Genomic DNA, 24,651 nt, shown 5'->3' with positions numbered 1-24,651 from the left:
TGCTTATGTAAATATGGGAACGATTAGTATGTCAGCACAACCGCACAAAGTACGAGCGAACGAACGAACATCACGTTATACACAGCCCAGTGACCATTGTCCATGTTTGTCGATGCTTCACAAATGAATCGGCGGCACTAGCAGTGGTGGGTACGTGTTAGAATGTTGGGGAGGGGGGGGGGGGGGAACACTGGAAACAGTCCAGTCGTTGTCGTAAGGCGGAAACGAAGTAATTTATCTAACGCCCAACTCGGGCTTAGGGTGGAAGCATTTCCAAAACGGATATGTTGGTGAACTGTTCGCGTGCCGCCGTAGTTTTAGTGTACCGTGCATGGCAAAATGGTGCTATCCAAAACCAGTGGTGACGCAACTGGTGTACCACAGGCCATAGATGACAGTGGTGAACGACGGTTGTGGTCTTCTCAGCGACCGTTCAGCGAACGTTGCCGCGTGTGAGCCTCTACAGTAGGCACCTTGTTCATGCGCCCATGATGACTGCTGTTCATCACGACGAAGGCTGGAATTTACACGCCAGTACCGCAACCAGACTTTCACTGAGTGACAGCAAGTGACTTTTCGGATGAATCACGTGTTAAGCTGCATCGGACTCATGGCGTGTCCGGCGTGTAAAGTCTGAAAGCAAACACCCTGCAAAAACCGTCGGAAGGGTCCCCGTCGGAGGAGGGAGCGTTCTGGTCTGGGAAATGTTTTCGTGATATTCCGTGGGTGATCTCGTCATTCTGGAAGGCACCGTGGATCGACATAAGTGTGCACCTATCGCTGGGGATCGTGGCCACTCTTATATGCAGTTTGTTTTTCCCCGGCACCATGACATCTACAAACAGGACTATGCAAGGTTTCACATAGCTCGCACTGTACATGTGTGGTTCGATTTGCACCATGATTAGTTTACTGTCCTCCCCTGGCCACTAAACTCCCCGGATTTATACCCAGTCTAAAATTTGTGGGACCAACTCGATTTGCTGTCCACGCCATCGATTCTGAACCGAGAAACCTAGTGCAGCTGGACAAGGCACAGGAGTCGGCATGGCTCCACGTCCCTGTCGCTGCCTTCCAGAACCTCGTTGACTTTCTTCCTGCCCTTCTCGCAGGGCTCCAAGCTGCAGAGGGTGATTATTCTGGCTTTCGACAGCTGATCACCTTAATGTGACCGGGAAGTTTGTATTCTGTGTGTAAGAAAATTTTATGGAGTGGGTTTCGCAATGGAAAATCGCTTTTGAATGTTGTTTGTTTGTAAGAAAATCTTGTTATGGTCCATATGAGAAAGAGAGATGTCAACCAGCATGATTCTGAATTCGTGAGCGGCGGGATCTTGGCCTACCGCGATGGTGTTCTCACTGATAATGCTGTCAGCGTTAGTCGGAGTCTTACGGCTGTCATGCGAATGTGGACTCGATGGGTTTTGGCTGCACGGTTAAGTTCATGGTGTACTTCCAAATCCGTAACGACTTTTATCAGTGGGTTGATGCTGGCCGCTCTGTAGCCTGTTCTGGCGATATGCAGACACTTCTAATGTAAAATGTTGTGTGGATCCAGCATATTTCGAGCACTGTCGGTTAGGACAGCAATAACTTGTCATTACATACACTCCTGGAAATGGAAAAAAGAACACATTGACACCGGTGTGTCAGACCCACCATACTTGCTCCGGACACTGCGAGAGGGCTGTACAAGCAATGATCACACGCACGGCACAGCGGACACACCAGGAACCGCGGTGTTGGCCGTCGAATGGCGCTAGCTGCGCAGCATTTGTGCACCGCCGCCGTCAGTGTCAGCCAGTTTGCCGTGGCATACGGAGCTCCATCGCAGTCTTTAACACTGGTAGCATGCCGCGACAGCGTGGACGTGAACCGTATGTGCAGTTGACGGACTTTGAGCGAGGGCGTATAGTGGGCATGCGGGAGGCCGGGTGGACGTACCGCCGAATTGCTCAACACGTGGGGCGTGAGGTCTCCACAGTACATCGATGTTGTCGCCAGTGGTCGGCGGAAGGTGCACGTGCCCGTCGACCTGGGACCGGACCGCAGCGACGCACGGATGCACGCCAAGACCGTAGGATCCTACGCAGTGCCGTAGGGGACCGCACCGCCACTTCCCAGCAAATTAGGGACACTGTTGCTCCTGGGGTATCGGCGAGGACCATTCGCAACCGTCTCCATGAAGCTGGGCTATGGTCCCGCACACCGTTAGGCCGTCTTCCGCTCACGCCTCCAGTGGTGTCGCGACAGGCGTGAATGGAGGGACGAATGGAGACGTGTCGTCTTCATCGATGAGAGTCGCTTCTGCCTTGGTGCCAATGATGGTCGTATGCGTGTTTGGCGCCGTGCAGGTGAGCGCCACAATCAGGACTGCATACGACCGAGGCACGCAGGGCCAACACCCGGCATCATGGTGTGGGGAGCGATCTCCTACACTGGCCGTACACCACTGGTGATCGTCGAGGGGACACTGAATAGTGCACGGTACATCCAAACCGTCATCGAACCCATCGTTCTACCATTCCTAGACCGGCAAGGGAACTTGCTGTTCCAACAGGACAATGCATGTCCGCATGTATCCCGTGCCACCCAACGTGCTCTAGAAGGTGTAAGTCAACTACCCTGGCCAGCAAGATCTCCGGATCTGTCCCCCATTGAGCATGTTTGGGACTGGATGAAGCGTCGTCTCACGCGGTCAGCATGTCCAGCACGAACGCTGGTCCAACTGAGGCGCCAGGTGGAAATGGCATGGCAAGCCGTTCCACAGGACTACATCCAGCATCTCTACGATCGTCTCCATGGGAGAATAGCAGCCTGCATTGCTGCGAAAGGTGGATATACACTGTACTAGTGCCGACATTGTGCATGCTCTGTTGCCTGTGTCTATGTGCCTGTGGTTCTGTCAGTGTGATCATGTGATGTATCTGACCCCAGGAATGTGTCAATAAAGTTTCCCCTTCCTGGGACAATGAATTCACGGTGTTCTTATTTCAATTTCCAGGAGTGTATCTCATCGATATCATTGATCACAGTATCAGCACAATATTGGCCGGTTTGCTACGGTCGCAGGTTCGAATCCTGCCTGGGGCATGGATGTGTGTGATGTTCTTAGGTTAGTTCGGTTTAAGTAGTTTAAGTTCTGGGGGACTGATGACGTAAGAAGTTAAGTCCTATAGTGCTCAGAGCCATTTGAGCAAATATTGGCCGGTTTCCTTCTGTTATTAAGGACGAGTCCCCTTGCAGACTACTGGATGCGGAGTATTTATTATTAAATTAACTATTCAATGTTCCGCAAGACCCGTCCGACCGTCCACGATGAATTCAAGCATATTTTACTACTGGGTCATCCGGTCTGCCGATTGCTGTTGGCAAGCGGGGTACACCTAGCCCTTGTGAGGCCAATTGAGGAGCTACTTGAATGGAAAGTAGCGGCTCCGGTCATGAAACCTGACAGTGCTGAGAAGAGCGGTATGCTGACCACATGCTCCTCCACATCCGCATCCAGTGGCGCCTGTGGGCTGAGGATGACACACCGGCGGATCGGTACCGTTGGGTCTTCATGGCCTGTTCGGACGGAGCTTAGGTTTGTCTTCTGCATAAAAGCTGCCTGCAAACGTTGGCATTCAGCGTCTAGAAGGCCTCCTCCAAGTGCGCATCACAATAAGGTCGTATCTTCTGAAAGGCTTGCTACCAGTGCTGGATTCTAACAGTGCCAGCGGCATATCTGTGGCATAAACTGCTCTAGCAATATTTTCGTCAACTTTTTCGTCTGTGGCATCTACAGATGATCTGGCTTATGTTGGTGTGGGCAGCGATACATCAGCCAGCTGAAATACCGGGTGGTTGTAATTAAAGTGCAGATACTCACGAAGGACCAGTGTGGGCTGTAGTTATCGTATGGCAGCGAAACTGGTAGATATGCTAATGCATTACTGCGCAACAGATTGTCGCAGGTTGTGACAAAAATCATGCGTTTAATAGATTGTGGACGTACCTGATATCATTGTGATTCCGGCGCGGTCACGACAAAAATGCATAATTGTAGAGCTTTTTGCAATATTTATATGTGGCTTCTGCTTTTCCATCCACAGTTCGTTTCATACTGGTTTCACATACCGTCATGCGGCCGCATAGCTGCAGAAGGTTTGCTGACTACGGGGGCAGCAGATACTTCCGCAGTTTTACGTACCCGCGCAACGAATAACAAGTGCATTATTGGATGGAATGTTCGATCTCCAATACCTTCCTAGCTCTTGCATATCCTTAAACGAGCGTTTCCGCCGTCCAGGAGAGTTTTGATGCCCCCTGGGCCTTCAGGGTTACAGGATGCAGCAATTTAATCAACCAAATAAACCCGTTGTAAAATCGTCTAAAACCCTACCTTCTGATATTAAACCGTTTTATTCGTTATTTTTGCATCTCCAGACGCGATACGTATCTAGAATCAAGAAACTGGCTACTTTGCCGCAAGAGCGCCGCGGAATCTCAGCTTGGCGACCACATTTTGAGAGAGGTAGTGCATCCAACGATAACACTAGACACAGAAACGGCCCCATACAGTGTTTTAAGATGATTCAAAGTTCTGAGTGTAGCATATCTGTGATCCGTGAGAGGAGGCTGTGAGGAGAACGGATTTGGACGGATCACATTTTTCGTTGTCAATTGAGCACAGTATAGTGCCATCCAGTGTATAATGCGTCATTTCTGGTTCGCAAAGCCTGTAATGTGGACAGCAGCCGTTACAAATCCGAGTTGTTAAGAGCGGTGGCTGTGCCTTGTCTTCCAGCTCTCTGTGATGTTACCTTTCAACAAGATACAGTAGGGCCGTATGCTGGCAACGCTCTGTTGGCTGTCTCGATACAGAGGAGTTGCCCTATCCATCACGTTGTCCATATCTCACCCGTTGAAAATATCTGCTTTTGGGTTGCTGAGACAGGTTCTTCCCCACTTGCCAGCCACTACCATTGGCATAGAGACGAAGCAACATGGAATGACGTACCCGTATCTGTAAACCAAGGTCTTTCGACTTAATACCTAGCCTGGTTAGAAACATAGCTGCTGTCTGAGAGGTCAGGGGTGTGTACCATGTTTCGTACTCTATATACCCTCAAATTAACTACAAATATAATCAATGAATTCTTTCTAGCATATTATATGCACACTGCACGTAAAATTTGTATGCTATCCTTCCTGGCGTTACAATTTTAATGGGTAGAATTGTAAATTTTTATAAACTCAACTGTTCTCTGAGTGGATCGATGACCTCCAGGAATTCCTCTCTTGTGCCAGTCTATCTTTTACCGTACGTCCTCAATTATTTATTGGATGTATCCGAATCTCTACCTTCCTCTACAGTTTGTACCCTCTACAGCTTTCTCTACTATCATGGATTACCTGATGCCTTAACAAATGTCTACCATCCTGTCTGTTCTCCTCGTCAGTGTTTTCCGTATAATGTTCCCGCCTTCTCCCAATCTGCGGAAAACCTCCTCATTACGTATATTACCAGTCCTCCAGATTTTCATCATTCTTTGGCACCACATCTCACATCTCGAACGCTTCGATTCTCCTCTTTTTCTGGTTTTTATTGAGCCCATGATTCACCATCATACAGGGCTGTGCTCTAAACGTACGTTCTCAGAAATTTCTTTCACAGATTATGGCCAATGTTTGACACTAGTAGACATCTCTCGCGCAGGAATGCCTTCCTTCGGCAAAATGTCTTGATTGCCATACAGAGTAGCGGATACCTTAATTTCGTCTACTTCGTGCTCACCAATTTTGTTATTAAGTTTATAGTTAATCTCATTGCTACTACTTCTACCACTACTGCTACTACTACTACTGGCGCAGTGGTTAGACACTGGACTCGCATTCGGAAGGACGACGGTTCAATCCCGCGTCCGGCCATCCTGATTTAGGTTTTCCGTGATTTCCCTAAATCACTCCAGGCAAATGCCGGGATGGTTCCTCTGAAAGGGCACGGCCGACTTCCTTCCCCATCCTTCCCTATTCCGATGAGACCGATGACCACGCTGTCTGGTCTCCTTCCCCAAACCAACCAACCAACTACTACTACTACTCTTTCTCTGGTTTACTCCCAATCGATATTCTCTTGTCGTTAGACGTCCTAAAGTTCTTCCTGAGGCATGTCATCAGTCAATCGTATCATCGACACTTTTTCGCTCTGAATTTTAATCCCACTCTTGAACATTTCTTTTACTTCTGTCGTTGCTTCGTCCGTGTGTAGATTCAACAGCGGGGGTGAAAGACTACATCCTGTCATACACCCTTTTTAATCCGAGAACTTCACTCTTGCTCTTTCATTCTTATTGTTATCTCTTGGTTCTTGTACAAATTGTATATTATCCGTGTTTCCCTAATGCTTAACCGTGTTTTTATCAGAATTTCAAACATCTTGCATCATATTACAAGACGACGTTTCTTGATTTTTCTTCAGTTCTGCTTGCCCTACTGATCGAAACGTCAGAATTGCCGGTATCCGAAAGCCAAATTTATCGTCGTCTAACAGATCCTCAGTATTATTTTCATTCTTCAGTATATTATTCTTGTCAGTAATTTGGATGCATGAGCTGTTAAGCTGATTCTGTTATAGTTATTGCACGTGTTTGCCTTTGCTATCTTCGGACTTACAGCTCACGCGTCCACGTTGCTGACAAGAATAATATACAAAAGAATGGAAAAGAACATTGAGGATCTGTTAAGGCAGATATGACGTTGCGGCTAATAATACAAGCAGGACTATACCAAAATCGACCTGAAAAAGCGTTCGACTATGTAAAATGGTACAAGATGTTAGAAATTCTGAGAAAACATGGGATAAGCCCTAGGGAAGCAGATGAAGATAAGGAATTCTGGCAACCTAGTCAGCAAAATAACCGATGACGGACGAAGAAGGAGGACATAAAAGGCAGACTAGAACTGGCAAAAAGGGCATTCCTGGCAAAGCGAAGTCTACTAATGTCAAACACAGGTCTTGAGGAAGAAATTTCTAAGAATGTACGTTTGGAGTACACAGTTGTATTGTGGTTAAACATGGACTGTGGGGAAACCGGAACAGAAGAGAACAGTAACAAATGAGATGTGGTGCGACATCAGAAGGTTGCAAATTAGGTGGACTGATAAGGTGAGAAATGTGGGGGTTCTCTACAGGATCGTCAAGGAAAGGAATACATGGAAAACACTGACAAGAAGAGAGGACGTGATGATAGGACATTTGCTAAGACATCAGGAAATGATTTCCATGGTAATAGAGGGAGCTATAGAGAGGAAAAACTATAGTGAAGAGCGAGATTGGGACACATTCAGCAAATAATTGAGGGCGCCGGGTGCACGTGCTATTCTGAAATGATAATGTTGCCACAGGAGCCTCATCTAACCAGTCAGAAGACTGATGACTCAGATCTATCACTCCCGCATTATTCGACCGCAAGTCGTCCACACACTCTTTCAACAGTTGATCTCCTACATCTTCCATATCAATCACGTCGTCAGGCGAGTCCTCCCCTATGTAAAGGCCTTCAGTGTACTGTTTCCACCTATCTGATGTGTCCTCAGTGCTTAACAGTGAAAACCGTTGCACTCTTAATGTTTCCGACCGTACTTCACCGAAGATTGTTTTTACTTTCCTATATCTGAATCAGTCCTGCCGAAGACCATTTCTATTTCGATACCTTCACATTTTTCCTGAAGCCATTTAACCATGGCTTCATGGTTTACCTGCACCGTGGCTTGCCTGACTTATATAGGGTGTTACAAAAAGGTACGGCCAAACTTTCAGGAAACATTCCTCACACACAAATAACGAAAAGATGTTATGTGGACATGTGTCCGGAAACGCTTAATTTCCATGTTAGAGATTTTAGTTTCGTCAGTCACCTACGCTCAATGGAGCACGTTATCATGATTTCATACGGGATTCTCTACCTGTGCTGCTAGAACATGTGCCTTTACAAGTACGACACAACATGTGGTTCATGCACGATGGAGCTCCTGCACTTTTCAGTCGAAGTGTTCGTACGCTTTTCAACAACAGATTCGGTGACCGATGAATTGGTAGAGGCGGACCAATTCCCTGGCCTCCACGCTCTCCTGACCTCAACCCTCTTGACTTTCATTTATGGGGGAATTTGAAATCTCTTGTCTACGCAACCCCGGTACCAAATGTAGAGACTCTTCGTGCTCGTGTTGTGGACGGCTGTGATACAATACGCCATTCTCCAGGGCTGCATCAGCGCATCAGGGATTCCATGCGACGGAGGGCGGATGCATGTATCCTCGCTAACGGAGGACATTTTGAACATTTCCTGTAACAAAGTGTTTGAAGTCACGCTGGTACGTTCTGTTGCTGTGTGTTTCCATTCCATGATTAATGTGATTTGAAGAGAAGTAATAAAATGAGCTCTAACATGGAAAGTAAGCGTTTCCGGACACATGTCCACATAACATATTTTCTTTCTTTGTGTGTGAGGAATGTTTCCTGAAAGTTTGACCGTACCTTTTTGTAACACCCTGTATTTCTGTATTCCTGAATTTCTTGAACATTTTTCTACTTCATTCTTTCGTTTATCAATTTATTTTTTGCTATTACCCAAGTTTTCTTCGCAGTTACCTTCCTTGCACATGTGTTTGTCCATCTTATGTAACTGTCATTTTTAGATATGTCCACTCCTCTTCAGCTGATATGTCTATTGTGACATTCATTATCGCAGTATCTATGACTTGAGTATATATGCCGGTAGCGGTCACTCTACCAATACGAGAAAGTAGCTTAATGACCGTCTCTAGTGTTTAACTGTTCAGCATTTAATTCCATGAAAAGTGAGGCCGATACTATTGTAACTAGTTTTGTGATAAATTACTGTTCATTTAACAAAACATGCATTATAAGTACAGCGTTTGCTAACTTCACTATCAGGGTCCAAGTTGTTTGAATGGTGCTGTAAACACGTATGAATAGCTAAGGCTGAGAGTGTTGGCGAACAGGTATCTGGAAATTGTTAGGTAATAATGTTTATGTTGTAGGGAAAGCATGACCACTGGTAAGTTTAACTCGTTAAAAGCTGCATTCGTTGGTTGCGAGTAAAAAATGCCTACACAGTCTCTTGGTGTCAACACTAAATCTATCGTAATTGAAATCATACGTTTGGGGGATAATTGTCATTGCACATTTTCCATAACGTTTTAGAAAATGGTGAAAAAGACGAACTATTGTTACTTTTTTCTAGCTGTTCGTTCTTCATTCAGAATGCTCTAAGTCTTCGCGTCCCCATTTGAAGCCACCTATGCAGAGACCATCGGGGCCGGTTTTTTTTCTTTTTTCTTTTCTTTTTCTGTCCTGTCAATGAATTCTGCTGTTACTCGTGTTACATTAGATTGCTCTTGTCTGGAACAGGCTCCTTCAGTGTTCGATGACTATGAATTCAGAGTAGTTTACAAACAATATTGCTCTTAGATAATGCTGCCTCATCTTGCCTCAACATGACAACAGAGAAACGCTCCAAGAACTATTCACACTACGAAATGATATTACTCCTTTGTCTGTCTTTTAGTAATACCATCATTATAAATAAAAACAAACATATAGTCTCTTCAGCAACGGAGTACATCGTCTCCACGATCCTTCACTTTGTATCTTCCTTAATTTTATTTTTTATAGAGATAATTTAAAAATCAGACACAATTTTATTGTGATGGGTAAACGAAAAATCTCAGGGTTCTCACCCGAATAACGTCATTTGTTTCAGATGACGTGACGCGACTGTAGATGGCGCCGATAGTCGCCGGCAGCCTGCTGCTTATGTTGGCGGCCCTGGCGCACTCTCTCCGACTTGGTAAGTGACTAGCGCTTCCCGACGTTGAAACTTTGCTAAGCGAACAGTCGAGCCTGAATATGGGAGTATCGTGCAAACACGAGCAGGTTATCAACGCTGTTTGAGCACATTGTTTCTCTCGTGTCTGTGGTAAATTCCCAGATAACCATCTACTCTGTTTACATTCTCTCAAGTTTCTCGTTGATGGTTTGTTTAGGGCTAAGCCTGAATCATGCTGCTGAAATTTGTGCCCAGAATAACAAAACCAAATTCTTTGATTTATCTTATATCACACAACCGGCTTAGAAGATAAGATAATGTTTCAAGAGTTATATGGTGTGATGAGAGTACAACAGAATGGTGTTGTATATAGTTTCGAACAATAACGATGTTAGAGTATAGAAAATACTGTTATATGCAGTTTTATTATCCATGTTGTGCTTAACAAAACCATTAGTAAATATAGAAGTACTTCCTTCTGTTGAAGTAAAAAAGGGCTGTTTTGGGAAATAATACCCGTTTAGTTGGCAGTTTTGAGCTCTAATGGTTTAACCTTACATCGTGTCTATTAGCAATAGAATTCGCCGTCAGAGCTCTTATCAACAAAAGTATTGTGTTGGGCAAGGTTTTTAGTAGACATTACCAACCATCCAAAAATATAACATGTATTTTAGTTAGTACGTTTTGCTCGATAACGCATTTAAATAGTATTGTAATCACCTACAGGTATCTCATTTGCTTCACCCCTGAATACGGTAAAATTACGAAGTTCTAGTAATCAGAGATGTGGTGTTTTATGTAACTCATTGAATTATCCATCTCAGTATTTGAAAGAAAGTATGAAGACCCTTAACTAGTGCTTGATGCAATTACTGTCACATGAATTCTTTGAATATGGGAACTCAGTGAATCTAACTAATTAACATGAATTTGTAATTGCAAGAAAAGTTGTGAGGGAGAATTTATTACTATGTTACATGATTGAGAGTCCGTGACTGGACGACAACAATTTATTAAGTTTTAAACGTTCTGGTACCAGTCACTACTGAAGCTTTGTTCTTAAACAATGCAGATTAATACATGTTACTACACCCTTGGGGCCTCAGTTCGTCAGCAGTTGCCCATTCGAATGAATGCTGTATTTATATACTAGGCTTAACATAAACGTATATATTAAATTATTACATTGATGTTAAGCTAGTTTTTACGAGCTGGGGTTCGAAACACGTAGCGACTTCTATTAATCTAAATAGTTTAAAATAATGCTCCAATGACAGTGAGTTATGCCACATAAATGAAGACATGTATCAACATCTCCCAGAATTACTGCGATTAGATATGGTGACAAAAGATTTAAAATGTTTTTGTGTAGTAGTCATAAGTAAAATATCAGAAGGGGGCAGCGGCGTGGAGACGAGTGGACTGTACGAGTTTCAAGAGGAGATCGCTTTTCTGTTTGAAAGACTTCTCTGAGACACATCACTAGCCCGGAGTTTTACTACTGGGCTCATACGAGCCAGCAATGTAGATGAGATTCTTGTAGTCTGGAATTTTCTTTACTCCTGCTGCGCTCAAGTGCCACAAGGTTCGACTTCTGAACTAGTCGTATATTCCAAGGAAAATCGTTAGGAAGCACTGGTAAAGGTGCAATTCCATTCTTGTCTATTTTTGATGCTCTGAGCCAACCTAATAATTACTTTTTTGTGATGAACGAGCCAATGTCGTCTATGACGTGTCCTGAATTACTAAATGGCTACACTCAGTAACGCAACCATAACCAAGACCGTATAAATCGGAACACAAGAATTAATGAGGTCAATCGTTTTGAATCGAGAAGTTTCAATCAATTCGAGACACGACTCTGCAGACAATGAGCTATGGTCCCGCCCAGCGAAGAGAAGCTACCAACTTTGTTTACTAAATCCGCTAGCCGGCTGTAGCCACGACTGTTAAAGAACAACCTCAAGATCCACGTAGCTTGTTCTGGTGCTGAAGTCTATTCCCTTATCCTGCTAACACTGATACTTCCAATGATCACGATACTTGCCAGGCTAAAGGAGCTATGAATCGAAATCGGGAAAGCCAAATAGCACTCGCTCTTCACAGTAACCGCTTCTGATCATAATTTCTGTACATAATATGTGTGGATGTTTCGAGATGATCAACTCATCACATTCGTACGTTTCTTTGAGCGGCGAATCAGTTGGCTCCGGAATGATTACACCCAGTTTGGATCGCATACACTAAAATGAATGCCATAGTTTAACATTTTGTCGACAAAAAACTCATTTCATATGAAGTAGTAACCAACTGCGGTAAGGATGGAACAGGAATATCATTATGACATTGCCGTACGAAATTCCTAGACTGACCTCAGTTGATTTAGGGTAACCATACAGTCACTGGTGATGCCAAAGTTTCAGCTTTTGGGCAGTTTTCATATATGCCAAAGTTTCAGCTCTTGCACAGTTTTCACATAAGTGCACAAAAAGCCAATGCTGAGGCGCTATGTCCTAAGTAGCTTGTTCCAGTGGTGGACGAAAATGTGAACAGAGAAGAGCGATTTTTGTAAGATTTTCAGAATTTCTTCTGAACGCGTCTCAAAGTGAATCATGACACTCGCATCTAATTTGGTGAGTACACAAGGCAAAACACTGAGTTGTGGGATGGTTGTAACTTTTCACGGTTTCAGTGATTAACAGTATGTGATTTTTAATTTATCTTGTCATTATGGTTATGGCCGAGCGGTTCTAGGCGCTTCACTCTGGAACCGCGCGACCGCTACGGCCGCAGGTTCGAATCCTGCCTCAGGCATGGATGTGTGTGATGTCCTTAGGTTAGTTAGGTTTAAGTAGTTCTAAGTTCTAGGGGACTGATGACCTCAGATGTCAAGTCCCATAGTGCTCAGAGCCATTTGAATCATTTGTCATTATGGTCACCGTCCGGAATTTACTAGATTTTAAGAAGGTCTTAGCTTTCAAGGTACTTGCACGCCAAGGGAGGTGCCATTTCACAATCCAAACCACCCGTGATGCTGTAGTCGTGTTGTACTACTTACTTAGCCAGGCATTAGTTATTTTCCCTATAAATGCAAAGGGCTATGCATTTTTTTTAAAGTCTCGTCTCAGTGTTTGTCTATCAGTTTGGTGAATATTTACTGATTTCCATTCCGGAAATTATCAGTCATGTTACGCCTACGATCTCGCTCGATGGCTCCCCTGATATTTGTAATTAGTGGAAAGCCTGGTTATCTGCCATGTAAACATTCTGGCCTCTAAGGATTTTTCTTCAAACCATTTTGACATAACTCTGTAGTGACATGGTTGGGCTGTCTCTTGTTAAAGGTACATATAGTCTGTTAAAGATACATATAAAGATACATCCACAAACGGATGCACATTATAGCACTACATTCCTGTATCGTTCACAGAAAAGAGATGAAAACCTTTATGTGCTGGGCGTCTTTCATCTCGTGTAAACATTCAGAATACGGTCATTATTCCCTCGTCTGATGGAAGCGAATATTATCGACTCATATGGTTTTGCACGTAATTGTTATCTACCTCCAGCGTGTATCAACATGTACCCGGCATTGAACTGATGCATAATCAGTCTATCCACTGTTACAGTCCCTATTTGTCTACGGTTACCTCTCCCATCAACACTTTTTTTTGCCCATGGCAGTGGAATTTGGCGATGGGGATTTACTGGAATGAAAACTACTGACGGTACTCCACTGAATCGAAGACCACTTTGGAAATACTGTCTCAAGCGTCAGGCTGCCACGACCTAGTGATCAGTTTCAGTGTTTTTGCATATCCTGGCCAGCCTGTGCCCGTCTGTACTGCCGAGAGCGAGTACGTTGTTTGACATCACAGTCACAGGACACGTCAGGTTATTCCTCTCGTTTCTAACTACAGTATTATTCATACAATGTAGGATTTCATGGCCGGTATCCGTTGCAGTTAAAACATCCGGGCTGATGGGCAATGGTCAATGTATAAAGTTACGTCCTCTCCGTTGCCGTTTTACCTCCGAACATGTCACCTGCCATCGGAATCGAAACGTCAGGGAGTCCTTCACGGCCTATCAGCCCGGAAGTGTTAACTGAAGTACAATATTATTTAAAAAATCGCATCATTTTTCCTTTGAAAGTTTACATTTATTTCCAGACCACATTACACTAATAAACGAAATACAATAGTAACCATGTCAAAGAATGAGCGACAGGACTCTTTTTTTAATAAATAATCTGTTTAAGTCACCGATCAAAGGACCCAAGCCACAAAATACAAATGACAAGATAATAAGGTAAGACATTTCTTATTTAAAGCAATTTGGTCTTGGACTAATTAAAAGAATTACTCTGCGAAAACGTCAAGAACAAATCGTCACTTCGGCTTCCAAAGGGTCTTGAAAAAGGAAAGTTAGATCAATTTCAATATTAAAAAGGGGACGTCTGCAACTGTTAAAGTTAACCTGTTTTGAACCGGATAAAAAAAATTGAGAATGTATTCAAAATCTAGTTTACTGACAACATTTATTTTCCCAAAAATAAAGACAGACATAATGTATGCTAAACACATTGTAATGGGATATCGTGAACAACTAACAGGTGGTTTAAGACTACAATGGGTAAGGATGCAGGGTGGCAGAAGCGTGTCACGTACTCTGGCCCAGTAAATGTGGATAACGCAATCTGAATTGATTTGACGCTGTGCAGACTTTGATCGACAATCTACAGAAGTCTATATAGGTGCAGCTGAGAGCAAGCGGCGATTGGGATTTGTACACCCAGACAAGGCCGGAGCAGCAGTACATTACCCTGTTTGCTTCGTGCAGCCCTGTAACTTGCACCTGGCGAGATGTGTGCGGCGGAGGCGAGGCGTAAGGTGGCACCTGTGAATCGATCGCGGCCACAAAAGAAAAGCAAAATCTCACGGTCTAGCGATCAGGCAGACGGATCGCAATTTACTCTCTACCAGAGCCCTGAAATCACGGTAGATTTCAGTGTGTGACACACCCATTTGCTGGTCGTACCACGGACCAACTTGGCTCACATATGCGACAGAGCGCACAAGGACACCAAACGTCAAGACTAGTAAACCAAAAACGAATAAGTGTGCCGTCGGCAAAGAGTAGTCCGAGACCTTTGAAGTCACACTGTTGGTACAGTAAGAATTTCACCACAGGCTCTCCAGTCTAACTACTTTCAAGTGAAGTCAGTCTTAGGACAGATCTCAAGTACCAACCATACATGCCAGAGCTTCGACCAGAAGATGCTTCCAGATCGAAGTCCAGAACCCAAGTGCCTCGCACCTCTCCAGACAAAAAAATTCCGTTTTACCTTCACCCCATCTTGAGCCAATCGCAGGACTTTAGAGGCACCAAATCTCCCCTCCTATATGACAGCACAAACTCATGTCGAACCAGCGCAAGAGTTAAGAAACCGCCAATTACAGGCCTTTTTTAAGTTTTTGTGGAGGGAGAAGATGTTTTTCTTCAAAGTCATGTTACTTCCCGTGGCAACAAGCAAACAGATACAATCTTAAAGATCTTTATCTAAATCACCTTTGCCTTGGAGCATGTTAGACCTAACTATGAAGTGTCATAAAGAATCTATCTCTAAACATTTCTCAGATGCCAGAGTTTCTTATATGACCGAGATGGCCGATGGAAGTGGGCCACAGGCCTATTTCCAGTTTTGGCGAACACGGAAAATTGTGAATTTTTATTAGGCATGGCACTGCACACAATGCCTGGTTTACAACTCCATTGGGTAGATGCATCCATTCAGTCCATTGCCCCCACCACATTTGGCTGGCGCCAGTGCAGGTATAGTGGCATTATCCTGCTGGAGACCTGTCTCGATAAGGTGGTAATCTATCTGCCTGTCCGGCAAGATTTACTGAGAGATGGACTCGCCGCCACTTGCTTTCAACTTCCAACATGCCATTTCTACAAACTAAGAACCATAAACATACCTCATTCTTTTAGCGCCCTACCATGCTCCATCAACATCTGCTCAGGCCGTTAACTTTCTAGAGTAATGCTCAAGGTGCATAGGTCGTAAAAACTCTTTACTAATTTTTCGTATATGAAAATAGGTGACAGAGTAACTTGTTCTCTCTCAACTGCAGTTACTAAATCACAATTGCAAACATTCAGTCTTCAGAACAGATGAACCATGAAAGTTAAATGCTAACAGCTACGACCCAGCAAGATGTTTTATTAAATGCATGGAATGAATATAATACGGAAGTGATGGCAAAATGATTAAAAAACATCTCAAACATTGACCACTAGAGAAAGTAAGCCCAATTTTTTCAAACATGAGCACAGGAAGTACTAAATGAAATAATCTGATTTAGAAAATCTGAAGGTTAATCATATATAAGGTAATATTACCCATTTCAGGAGAGTCGTAAAATGTTTGGCGGAAATTAACATAAGAGCTTGAAAGTAAGAGCATTGGCTAAACAAACACGCGGCTAGCGCCAACAACTCCACTAAGTTAAAGTCGGGCAGCCACAAACACTCCTGAAAAACATCATACTGGTTCGTAACGGCAACATGATCCCGCGGCCAATCGCCGCCCCAGACAGCTGACCTTCAATCTGTAAAACTAAGAGTTGTGAATAAACAATACTCAGGTGAAACATAAGCTAAAAGATACAAGTTAAGGAAATATAATTTGCCCACGCCTTACTAACTTAATGGCATAATACCTTCAAATCTTCCATAATAATCAAACAATAACTTTTCTCAAAATTACGCAGAGCAACATCACCTAATAACATAGAACGATAAAACGCTGGCGTAATAAACGTCTCACCCGTCCCCAAAAATAACTTAAACTGAATAGGGTGAAACGATTAACCTCAGAAAGCTACTTGAAACAGAAAAAAAGTGCACAGGTCGTATAGGCTACACTTCTTTGTCCCAAACTGAAATATCTGTGAGAAACAGGAGCTATTGCTATCATTTACAAGTTAGGCTCTATTCCAAGGCACTTAGATTTCAGAGCGATGTAAAGTACAGTCTGAACAGCGTATATTAGTATGATAGCTTTCCTTAAAATAATTGAAAGATTAAGTGATGAATCCAAGGAAAGACCCCAAGGCGTTACAGACAACAACTTAATAAAGCAGATGTACTACAGAGCTTATGACAATTTAACAGTACTAAATATCCGATTTCATCAAAAACTACTGCAACGACAAACTCCCTGCGGCTCGCTGAAAAATAATACTGCTTTGAAGACCACCAGATCTAAAGTGGCAGACAGCTTGTGGCGTAAACAAGTAACAGTAAGGCAAAACTTCAAGTAGCACTTAAACAATGGCGAGCAACCACTGTTACAAGTGCGGAATAAGCACCAACCATTCAGTGGATTAAACTCAGACTAGTTGTGGTCAGCAATAACTACGACTCTTTTTTTTTTTTTTTTTTTTTTTTTTTTTTTTTTTTTTACCAAGAAGTCGTTATTAAATAATTTCAGCTCAATGCACAACATGGAGATAAGGGAAGACAATTCAGATGAAGCACACTGAAGGACGTTGTGAAAACTTCTATTCAGCCATTCAGCCACTAACGGTACATATACTTATATGGATATGGTGTCTATTCTTTCGGACATGTCCAAAAGAACGGACACCATTGATGACCTGCAGCCGTCTAGAACGAAATTAGAATTACTTTAACACCTTCAGCTGCTAACGGGCGTTGATATACAGGGTGGTCCATTTATCGTGACCGGCCCAAATACCTCACGAAATAAGCGCCAAATGAAAAAACTACAAAGAACGAAACTTGTCTAGCTTGAAGGGGGAAACCAGATGTCGCTATGGTTGGCCCGCTAGATGGCGCTGCCATAGGTCAAACGGATATCAACTGCGTTTTTTCTAAATAGGAACCCCCATTTTTATTACATATTCGTGTAGTACGTAAAGAAATATAAATGTTTTAGTTGGACCACTTTTTTCGCTTTGTGATAGATGGCGCTGTAATAGTCACAAACATTTGGCTCACAATTTTAGACGAATAGTTGGTAACAGGTAGGTTTTTTAAATTAAAATACAGACGTAGGTACGTTTCAACGTTTTATTTCGGTTGTTCCAATGTAATATATGTACCTTTGTGAACTTATCATTTCTGAGAACGCATGCTGTTACAGCGTGATTACCTATAAATACCACATTAATGCAATAAATGCACAAAATTATGTCCGTCAACCTCAATGCATTTGGCAATACGTGTAACGACGTTCCTCTCAACAGCGAGTAGTTCGCCTACCATAATGCATGTTCGCACATGCATTGACAACGCGCTGACGCATGTTGTCAGGCGTTGTCGGTGGATCACAGTAGCAAATATACTTCAACTTTCCCCACAGAAAGAAATCAGATCCGGTGAACGTGCGAAACGTGGTATGGTGCTTCGACGACCAATCCACCTGTCATGAAATATTCTATTCAATACCTCTTCAACCGCATGCGAGCTATGTGCCGGACATCCATCATGTTGGAAGTACATCGCCATTCTGCCATGCAATGAAACATCTTGTAGTAACATCGGTAGAACACTACGTAGGAAATCAGCATACATTGCACCATTTAGATTGCCATCGACAAAATGGGGGCCAATTATCCTTCCTCCCATAACGCCGCGTAGATTTTCCGTTGCCCAATAGCGCATATTATGCCGGTTTACGTTACCGCTGTTGGTGAATGACGCTTCGTCGCTAAATAGAACGCGTGCAAAAAAAATCTATCATCGTCCCGTAATTTCTCTTGTGCCCAGTGGCAGAACTGTACACGACGTTCAAAGTCGTCGCCATGCAATTCCTGGTGCATAGAAATATGGTACGGGTGCAATCGATGTTGATGTAGCATTCGCAACACCGACATTTTTGAGATTCCCGATTCTCGCGCAATTTGTCTGCTACTGATGTGCGGATTAGCCGCGACAGCAGCTAAAACACCTACTTGGGCATCGTCGGGCGCTGATAACCTCGCTGTTGTGCGCCCTACAACACTAATCATCATCATCATCTTGGGCATCGTCATTTGTTGCAGGTCGTGGTTGACGTTTCACATGTGGCTGAGCACTTCCTGTTTTCTTTAATAACATAACTATCCGGCAAACGGTTCGGACACTTGAATGATGTCGTCCAGGATACCGAGCAGCACACATAGCACACGCCCGTTGGGCATTTTGATCACAACAGCCATACATCAACACGGTCTCGACCTTTTCTGCAATTGGTAAACGGCCCATTTTAACACGGGCAAATACCGTCCGCACTGGCGGAATGTTACGTGATACCACGTACTTATACGTTTGTGACTATTACAGCGCTATCTATCACAAAGCGAAAAAAGTAGTCCAACTAAAACATTCATATTTCTTTACGTACTAGACGAATACGTAATAAAAGTGGGGGTTCCTATTTTTAAAAAAAACGCAGTTGATATCCGTTTGACCTATGGCAGCGCCATCTAGCGGGCCAACCATAGCGCCATCTTGTTTCTCCCTTCAAGCTAGACGAGTTTCGTTCTTTGTAGTTTTTTCGTTTGATGCTTATTTCGTGAGATATTTGCCCCGATCACTATCAATGGACCACCCTGTATATCAACGGGAACAGGTGAAAATGTGTGCCCTGACCGGGACTCGAACGCGGGATCTCCTGCTTACCTGGCAGACGCTCTATCCATCTGAGCCACCCGGGGCACAGAGGATAGCGCGACTGCACGGACTATCTCGCGCACGCCACCAGCGAGACCCATATTCTCACCTTTTACGTCCACACACTACATTCGTATTGTCCCACCCCAGCACACTTAGTGCTCGTGGAAGACATTCTTACTAAGTCCCGTAAGAGTTCGGGGAATATGTGTGCATCCGCACAGAAGAAGAAGGTCATGGCCGGTGTTGCCAGAACTATAAACTTATATGGATATGGTGTCTGTTCTTTCCGACATGGCTTACTTGCTTTTTCTCTACATAATAAAACTTTAATGCCAAATAAATCCACTATTAACGTGTTTCTACTTCTGTTTCATTTTTCTAAAAGATAGTAATTTCAGTGGAGAATCCATTGGCATTTTAAACATGTAACATCACACGATCAAACTGAGTTCCAAATCAAAGACCAGATCCAAAACAGTGAGGTACAAGATGCATTCGTAACTCAGCATAACAAAGACTTCAAAGGTGATGTACGAACTAAAAACCCATCCGCTTGGGGGGCTATTTATTTCCTGTGGCGGACCAACGGCTATCCCATGTTATGTGCCTACCGTAATCCTCAGGTTGCACGTACCGAAATTTGTCCTTTCCCCAATATACACCTCTCCCAATGACCGCGATTCTAAAAGCAGTGACTTTTGCGACCGAACGGGACGTGAAACAACCGTCTCACTACCACCATAGTAGGAAGGCAAAATGCGGTTGGTACAGTATGTGCCATACCCTCCACCGCACGCCGTACGGCTTGCGAAGCAAGGTGTTAGTGTAATATTGCTTTATAGCAGTGTATCTCTGTAAGTTACGTGTTAACTAAACATATTTAGTTTTTGATTATCTTTCTATTTCATCGCAGTTTAACCAACATTACCAAACCACTACATGACCTTCACGCACTATATTGTTGGGTAGTTAATAGCGGTTGTTTATTGTTATCTGAGTCCAAAGTTACAATTTACTACTTCGCAAGAGTTACTACGAATCTAACTTCCACACAACACTGAAAAAAAAAAACTGACTTATCTTTGCCGGCTGGAGTGACCAAGCGGTTCTAGGCGCTACAGTCTGAAACCGCGCGACCGCTACGGTCGCAGTTTCGAATCCTGCCTCGGGCATGGATGTGTGTGATGTCCTTAGGTTAGTTTGCTTTAAGTAGTACTAAGTTCTAGGGGACTGACGACCTCAGCAGTTAAGTCCCATAGTGCTCAGAGCCATTTGAACCATTTGACTTATCTTTATTCAACCATGATGAGGCTCTGTAAACTGAGATTTAGGCAGAATATTTCCTTCATAAATGATGCATCCGTGACTCATGACGTCAGGATTTATATGAAAACTGAGTATATTTGCTGGATAACTAGTCATACTTACGAACAATGTACGTTATTCATTAACGAATCTTTCGGCTGGTACCTGTACAATGTACTATTAAGAATATATTTGAATAAAATACTTTTGGACACTAGCTCACGACATTCTGTAAATTTATATGGCAACTATAAAACAACCTTCTCGTTTTACACGGTGATTTGGCCCAAAGGAGTTTATTATGGTTGACAGTGACCTCGGAAACTTACGCACTTATTCTATAAATGTAGTCACACAATGATTTGTGATTAATAATACTCTCAGTCTACAGATGTTCAGTTATTTTTGTCAAATCCTTTCAGATAAAAAAGATGGAGTCTTCAGTATCAATAATTACGTTTAATCCCAGTATATTTTCAACTTGACACACTGTCTGTATAAAATAGACTATAATTTTTTAAAGTTGTTTTGCTCATGTGAATATAGGTGTGCATTAGTTTTAAAATGATTGATACACATCGTTTCACATTTATTCCTCAAATGGAACAGGGCAGTACAAAGTTTTAGGAGGAGCTCGCCTTTAATTTATTCATTTGTGCATCTAGAACGCGGACTCATTGCGTTATTTCTCTTCTCAGCAGGAAAATGCGAGCTGGCCCGATGAAGAATTCTTATTTTTTCCTCTTTCATTTTTCCTAATGATTTCAACCACAGTTACACATATTTAGTTTTGGTTTTTCATCTTAGTTTCGTTTATTTTTGTTTTGAAGAGTAACAATGCACCAAGATTTCATGTTAGTTTTCAAAACTGAATAACGTTTGTTAATCATGAAGTCATTTTCCATTTGTGAATGCTATTTCCTGTGACTTCTGCTATGGTTAGGCGATCCTTATTTAACAAATATAACTATGTGTGCTCCAACTTGAGGTTTTAAATGTGCTGGTGTTTATGTTGTGCACAGTGGCCAAATAATGAGTGGAATGATATATAATATGCAGATTTAAAATGTGATAACGAGTGGGTAGCGCTTGCATGGTTTCATAGTAAACCTCTAAATCAGTTGCTAAAACGAATCATCTTCGTAGTTGTTACGGCTGTAACTTCCCAAGTGAGGGCGAGGTATCATCAGACAATAACAAGCCTTATATTAATATGAAGATGGTATCTGTTCTTTCGGACATGAAAGAACAGATACCATTAGCGATCTTGCACCTTTCGAAGAATGAAATTCCAATGAAATCCAGACCACTAGCTGCTAACAACGGGGACAGTTGAAAATGTATGCCCCGACCGGCACTCAAACCCAGGTGTCCTGCTTACAAGGCAGACGCTCTATCCGACTGAGCCATTGAGGACACATAGGATAGTGTGACTGCAGCGACGTATCTCTGGTACGCTCCCCATGAGACCTGTGACACCCACACTTCCAGCTTACTGTCTCCACACAGCATTTGTACTGTCCCTGCCCACTATACTCATTACTCGCGACAGTCAATCTACCGATTCCCGTAAGAGTTTGAGCAATGTGAGTGCATCCGCACTGAAAAAGGTCATTGGCCGGTAAGACTTGTCTATATGAAGAGGGTATCTGTTTTTCTGGACATGTCCGAAAGAACAGCTACCATTAGTGATCTTCCAGCCCTCGAAGAATGAAATTCCAAAGAAATCCAATGTCCCCGTTGATATTTATCAACGCCTGTAAGCAACTAATGGTCTGGATTTGATTGGAATTTCATTCTTCGAGAGCTGCAAGATCACTAATGATATCTCTTCTTTCATGTCCGAAAGAACAGACGGATTACCGACCAATGATCTTCTTCATTGAGGATGCACTCACATTGCTCAAACCCTTACGGGAATCGGCATCACGACTGCCGCGAGTAAAGAGTATAGTGGGCAGGGACATTACAAACATAGTGTGTGGACAGTAAATTGGAAGTGTGGGCCTCACGGGGAGCATGGCAGAGATATGTCTCTGCAGTCACACTATCCTCTGCTTCCTCAATGACTCAGTTATACAGGGTGTTACAAAACGTTCAGGAAACATTCCTCACACACAAAGAAAGAAAATATGTTATGTGGACATGTGTCCGGAAACGCTTACTTTCCATGTTAGAGCTCATTTTATTCCTTCTCTTCAAATCACATTAATCATGGAATGGAAACACACAGCAACAGAACGTACCAGCGTGACTTCAAACACTTTGTTACAGGAAATGTTCAAAATGTCCTCCGTTAGCGAGGATACATGCATCCACCCTCCGTCGCATGGAATCCCTGATGCGCTGATGCAGCCCTGGAGAATGGCGTATTGCATCACAGCCGTCCACAGTACGAGCACGAAGAGTCTCTACATTTGGTATCGGGGTTGCGTAGACAAGAGCTTTCAAATGGCTCCATAAATGAAAGTCAAGAGGGTTGAGGTCAGGAGAGCGTGGAGGCCGGGGAATTGGTCCGCCTCTACCAATTCATCGGTCACCGAATCTGTTGTTGAGAAGCGTACGAACACTTCGACTGAAATGTGCAGGAGCTCCATCGTGCATGAACCACATGTTGTGTCGTACTTGTAAAGGCACATGTTCTAGTTGCACAGGTAGAGTATCCCGTTTGAAATCATGATAACGTGCTCGATTGAGCGTAGGTGGAAGAACATGGGGCCCAATCAAGACATCACCAACAATGCCTGCCCAAACGTTCACAGAAAATCTGTGTTGATGACGTGATTGCACAATTGCGTGCGGATTCTCGTCAGCCCACACATGTTGATTGTGAAAATTTACAATTTGATCACGTTGGAATGAAGCCTCATCCGTAAAGAGAACATTTGCACTGAAATGAGGATTGACACATTGTTGGATGAACCATTCGCAGAAGTGTACCCGTGGAGGCCAATCAGCTGCTGATAGCGCCTGCACACGCTGTACATGGTACGGAAACAACTGGTTCTCCCGTAGCACTCTCCATACAGTGACGTGGTCAACGTTACCTTTTATAGCAGCAGCTTCTCTGACGCTGACATTAGGGTTATCGTCAACTGCACGAAAAATTGCCTCGTCCGTTGCAGGTGTCCTCGTCGTTCTAGGTCTTCCCCAGTCGCGAGTCATTGGCTGGAATGTTCCGTGCTCTCTAAGACGCCGATCAATTGCTTCGAACGTCTTCCTGTCGGGACACCTTCGTTCTGGAAATCTGTCTCGATACAAACGTACCGCGCCACGGCTATTGCCCCGTGCTAATCCATACATCAAATGGGCATCTGTCAACTTCGCATTTGTAAACATTGCACTGACTGCAAAACCATGTTCGTGTTGAACACTAACCTGTTGATGCTACGTACTGATGTGCTTGATGCTAGTACTGTAGAGCAATGAGTCGCATATCAACACAAGCACCGAAGTCAACATTACCTTCCTTCAATTGGGCCAACTGGCGGTGAATCGAGGAAGTACAGTACATACTAACAAAACTAAAATGAGCTCTAACATGGAAATTAAGCGTTTCCGGACACATGTCCACATAACATCTTTTCTTTATTTGTGTGTGAGGAATGTTTCCTGAAAGTTTGGCCGTACCTTTTTGTAACACCCTGTATAGAGCGTCTGCCATGTAAGCAGGAGATCCCGGGTTCGTGTCCCAGTGCTGGCACAGATTTTCAACTGTCCCTTTTGATATTTATCAACGCATGTATGCAGCTAATGGTCTGGATTTCATTGTAATTTCAATAAAAAGACTTCTTCGGAGTCTGGTAGACTGTATTACTGAG

The 24,651-nt window shown here is 43.4% G+C and overlaps 1 protein-coding gene across 3 annotated transcripts in view; it reads left to right on the top strand.

Annotated features, from left to right (window-relative positions):
* LOC124804854 (discoidin domain-containing receptor 2-like) overlaps window positions 1-24,651 on the top strand; it is a 923,862-nt gene that overhangs the window by 357,192 nt on the left and 542,019 nt on the right. For all 3 annotated transcript variants that reach the window (XM_047240882.1, XM_047240630.1, XM_047265604.1), the window contains exon 2: window positions 9,770-9,856. In XM_047240882.1, the coding sequence (XP_047096838.1) occupies window positions 9,790-9,856 (67 nt within the window). In that variant the 5' untranslated portion in view covers window positions 9,770-9,789. The remainder of the gene's footprint in view (window positions 1-9,769; window positions 9,857-24,651) is intronic.

Source organism: Schistocerca piceifrons, chromosome 1, assembly GCF_021461385.2.
Source record: "Schistocerca piceifrons isolate TAMUIC-IGC-003096 chromosome 1, iqSchPice1.1, whole genome shotgun sequence".
Taxonomy (NCBI): domain Eukaryota; kingdom Metazoa; phylum Arthropoda; class Insecta; order Orthoptera; family Acrididae; genus Schistocerca; species Schistocerca piceifrons.
Note: the sequence above shows the minus strand (reverse complement) of the source record. Positions and strands in the feature narration are given on the sequence as shown.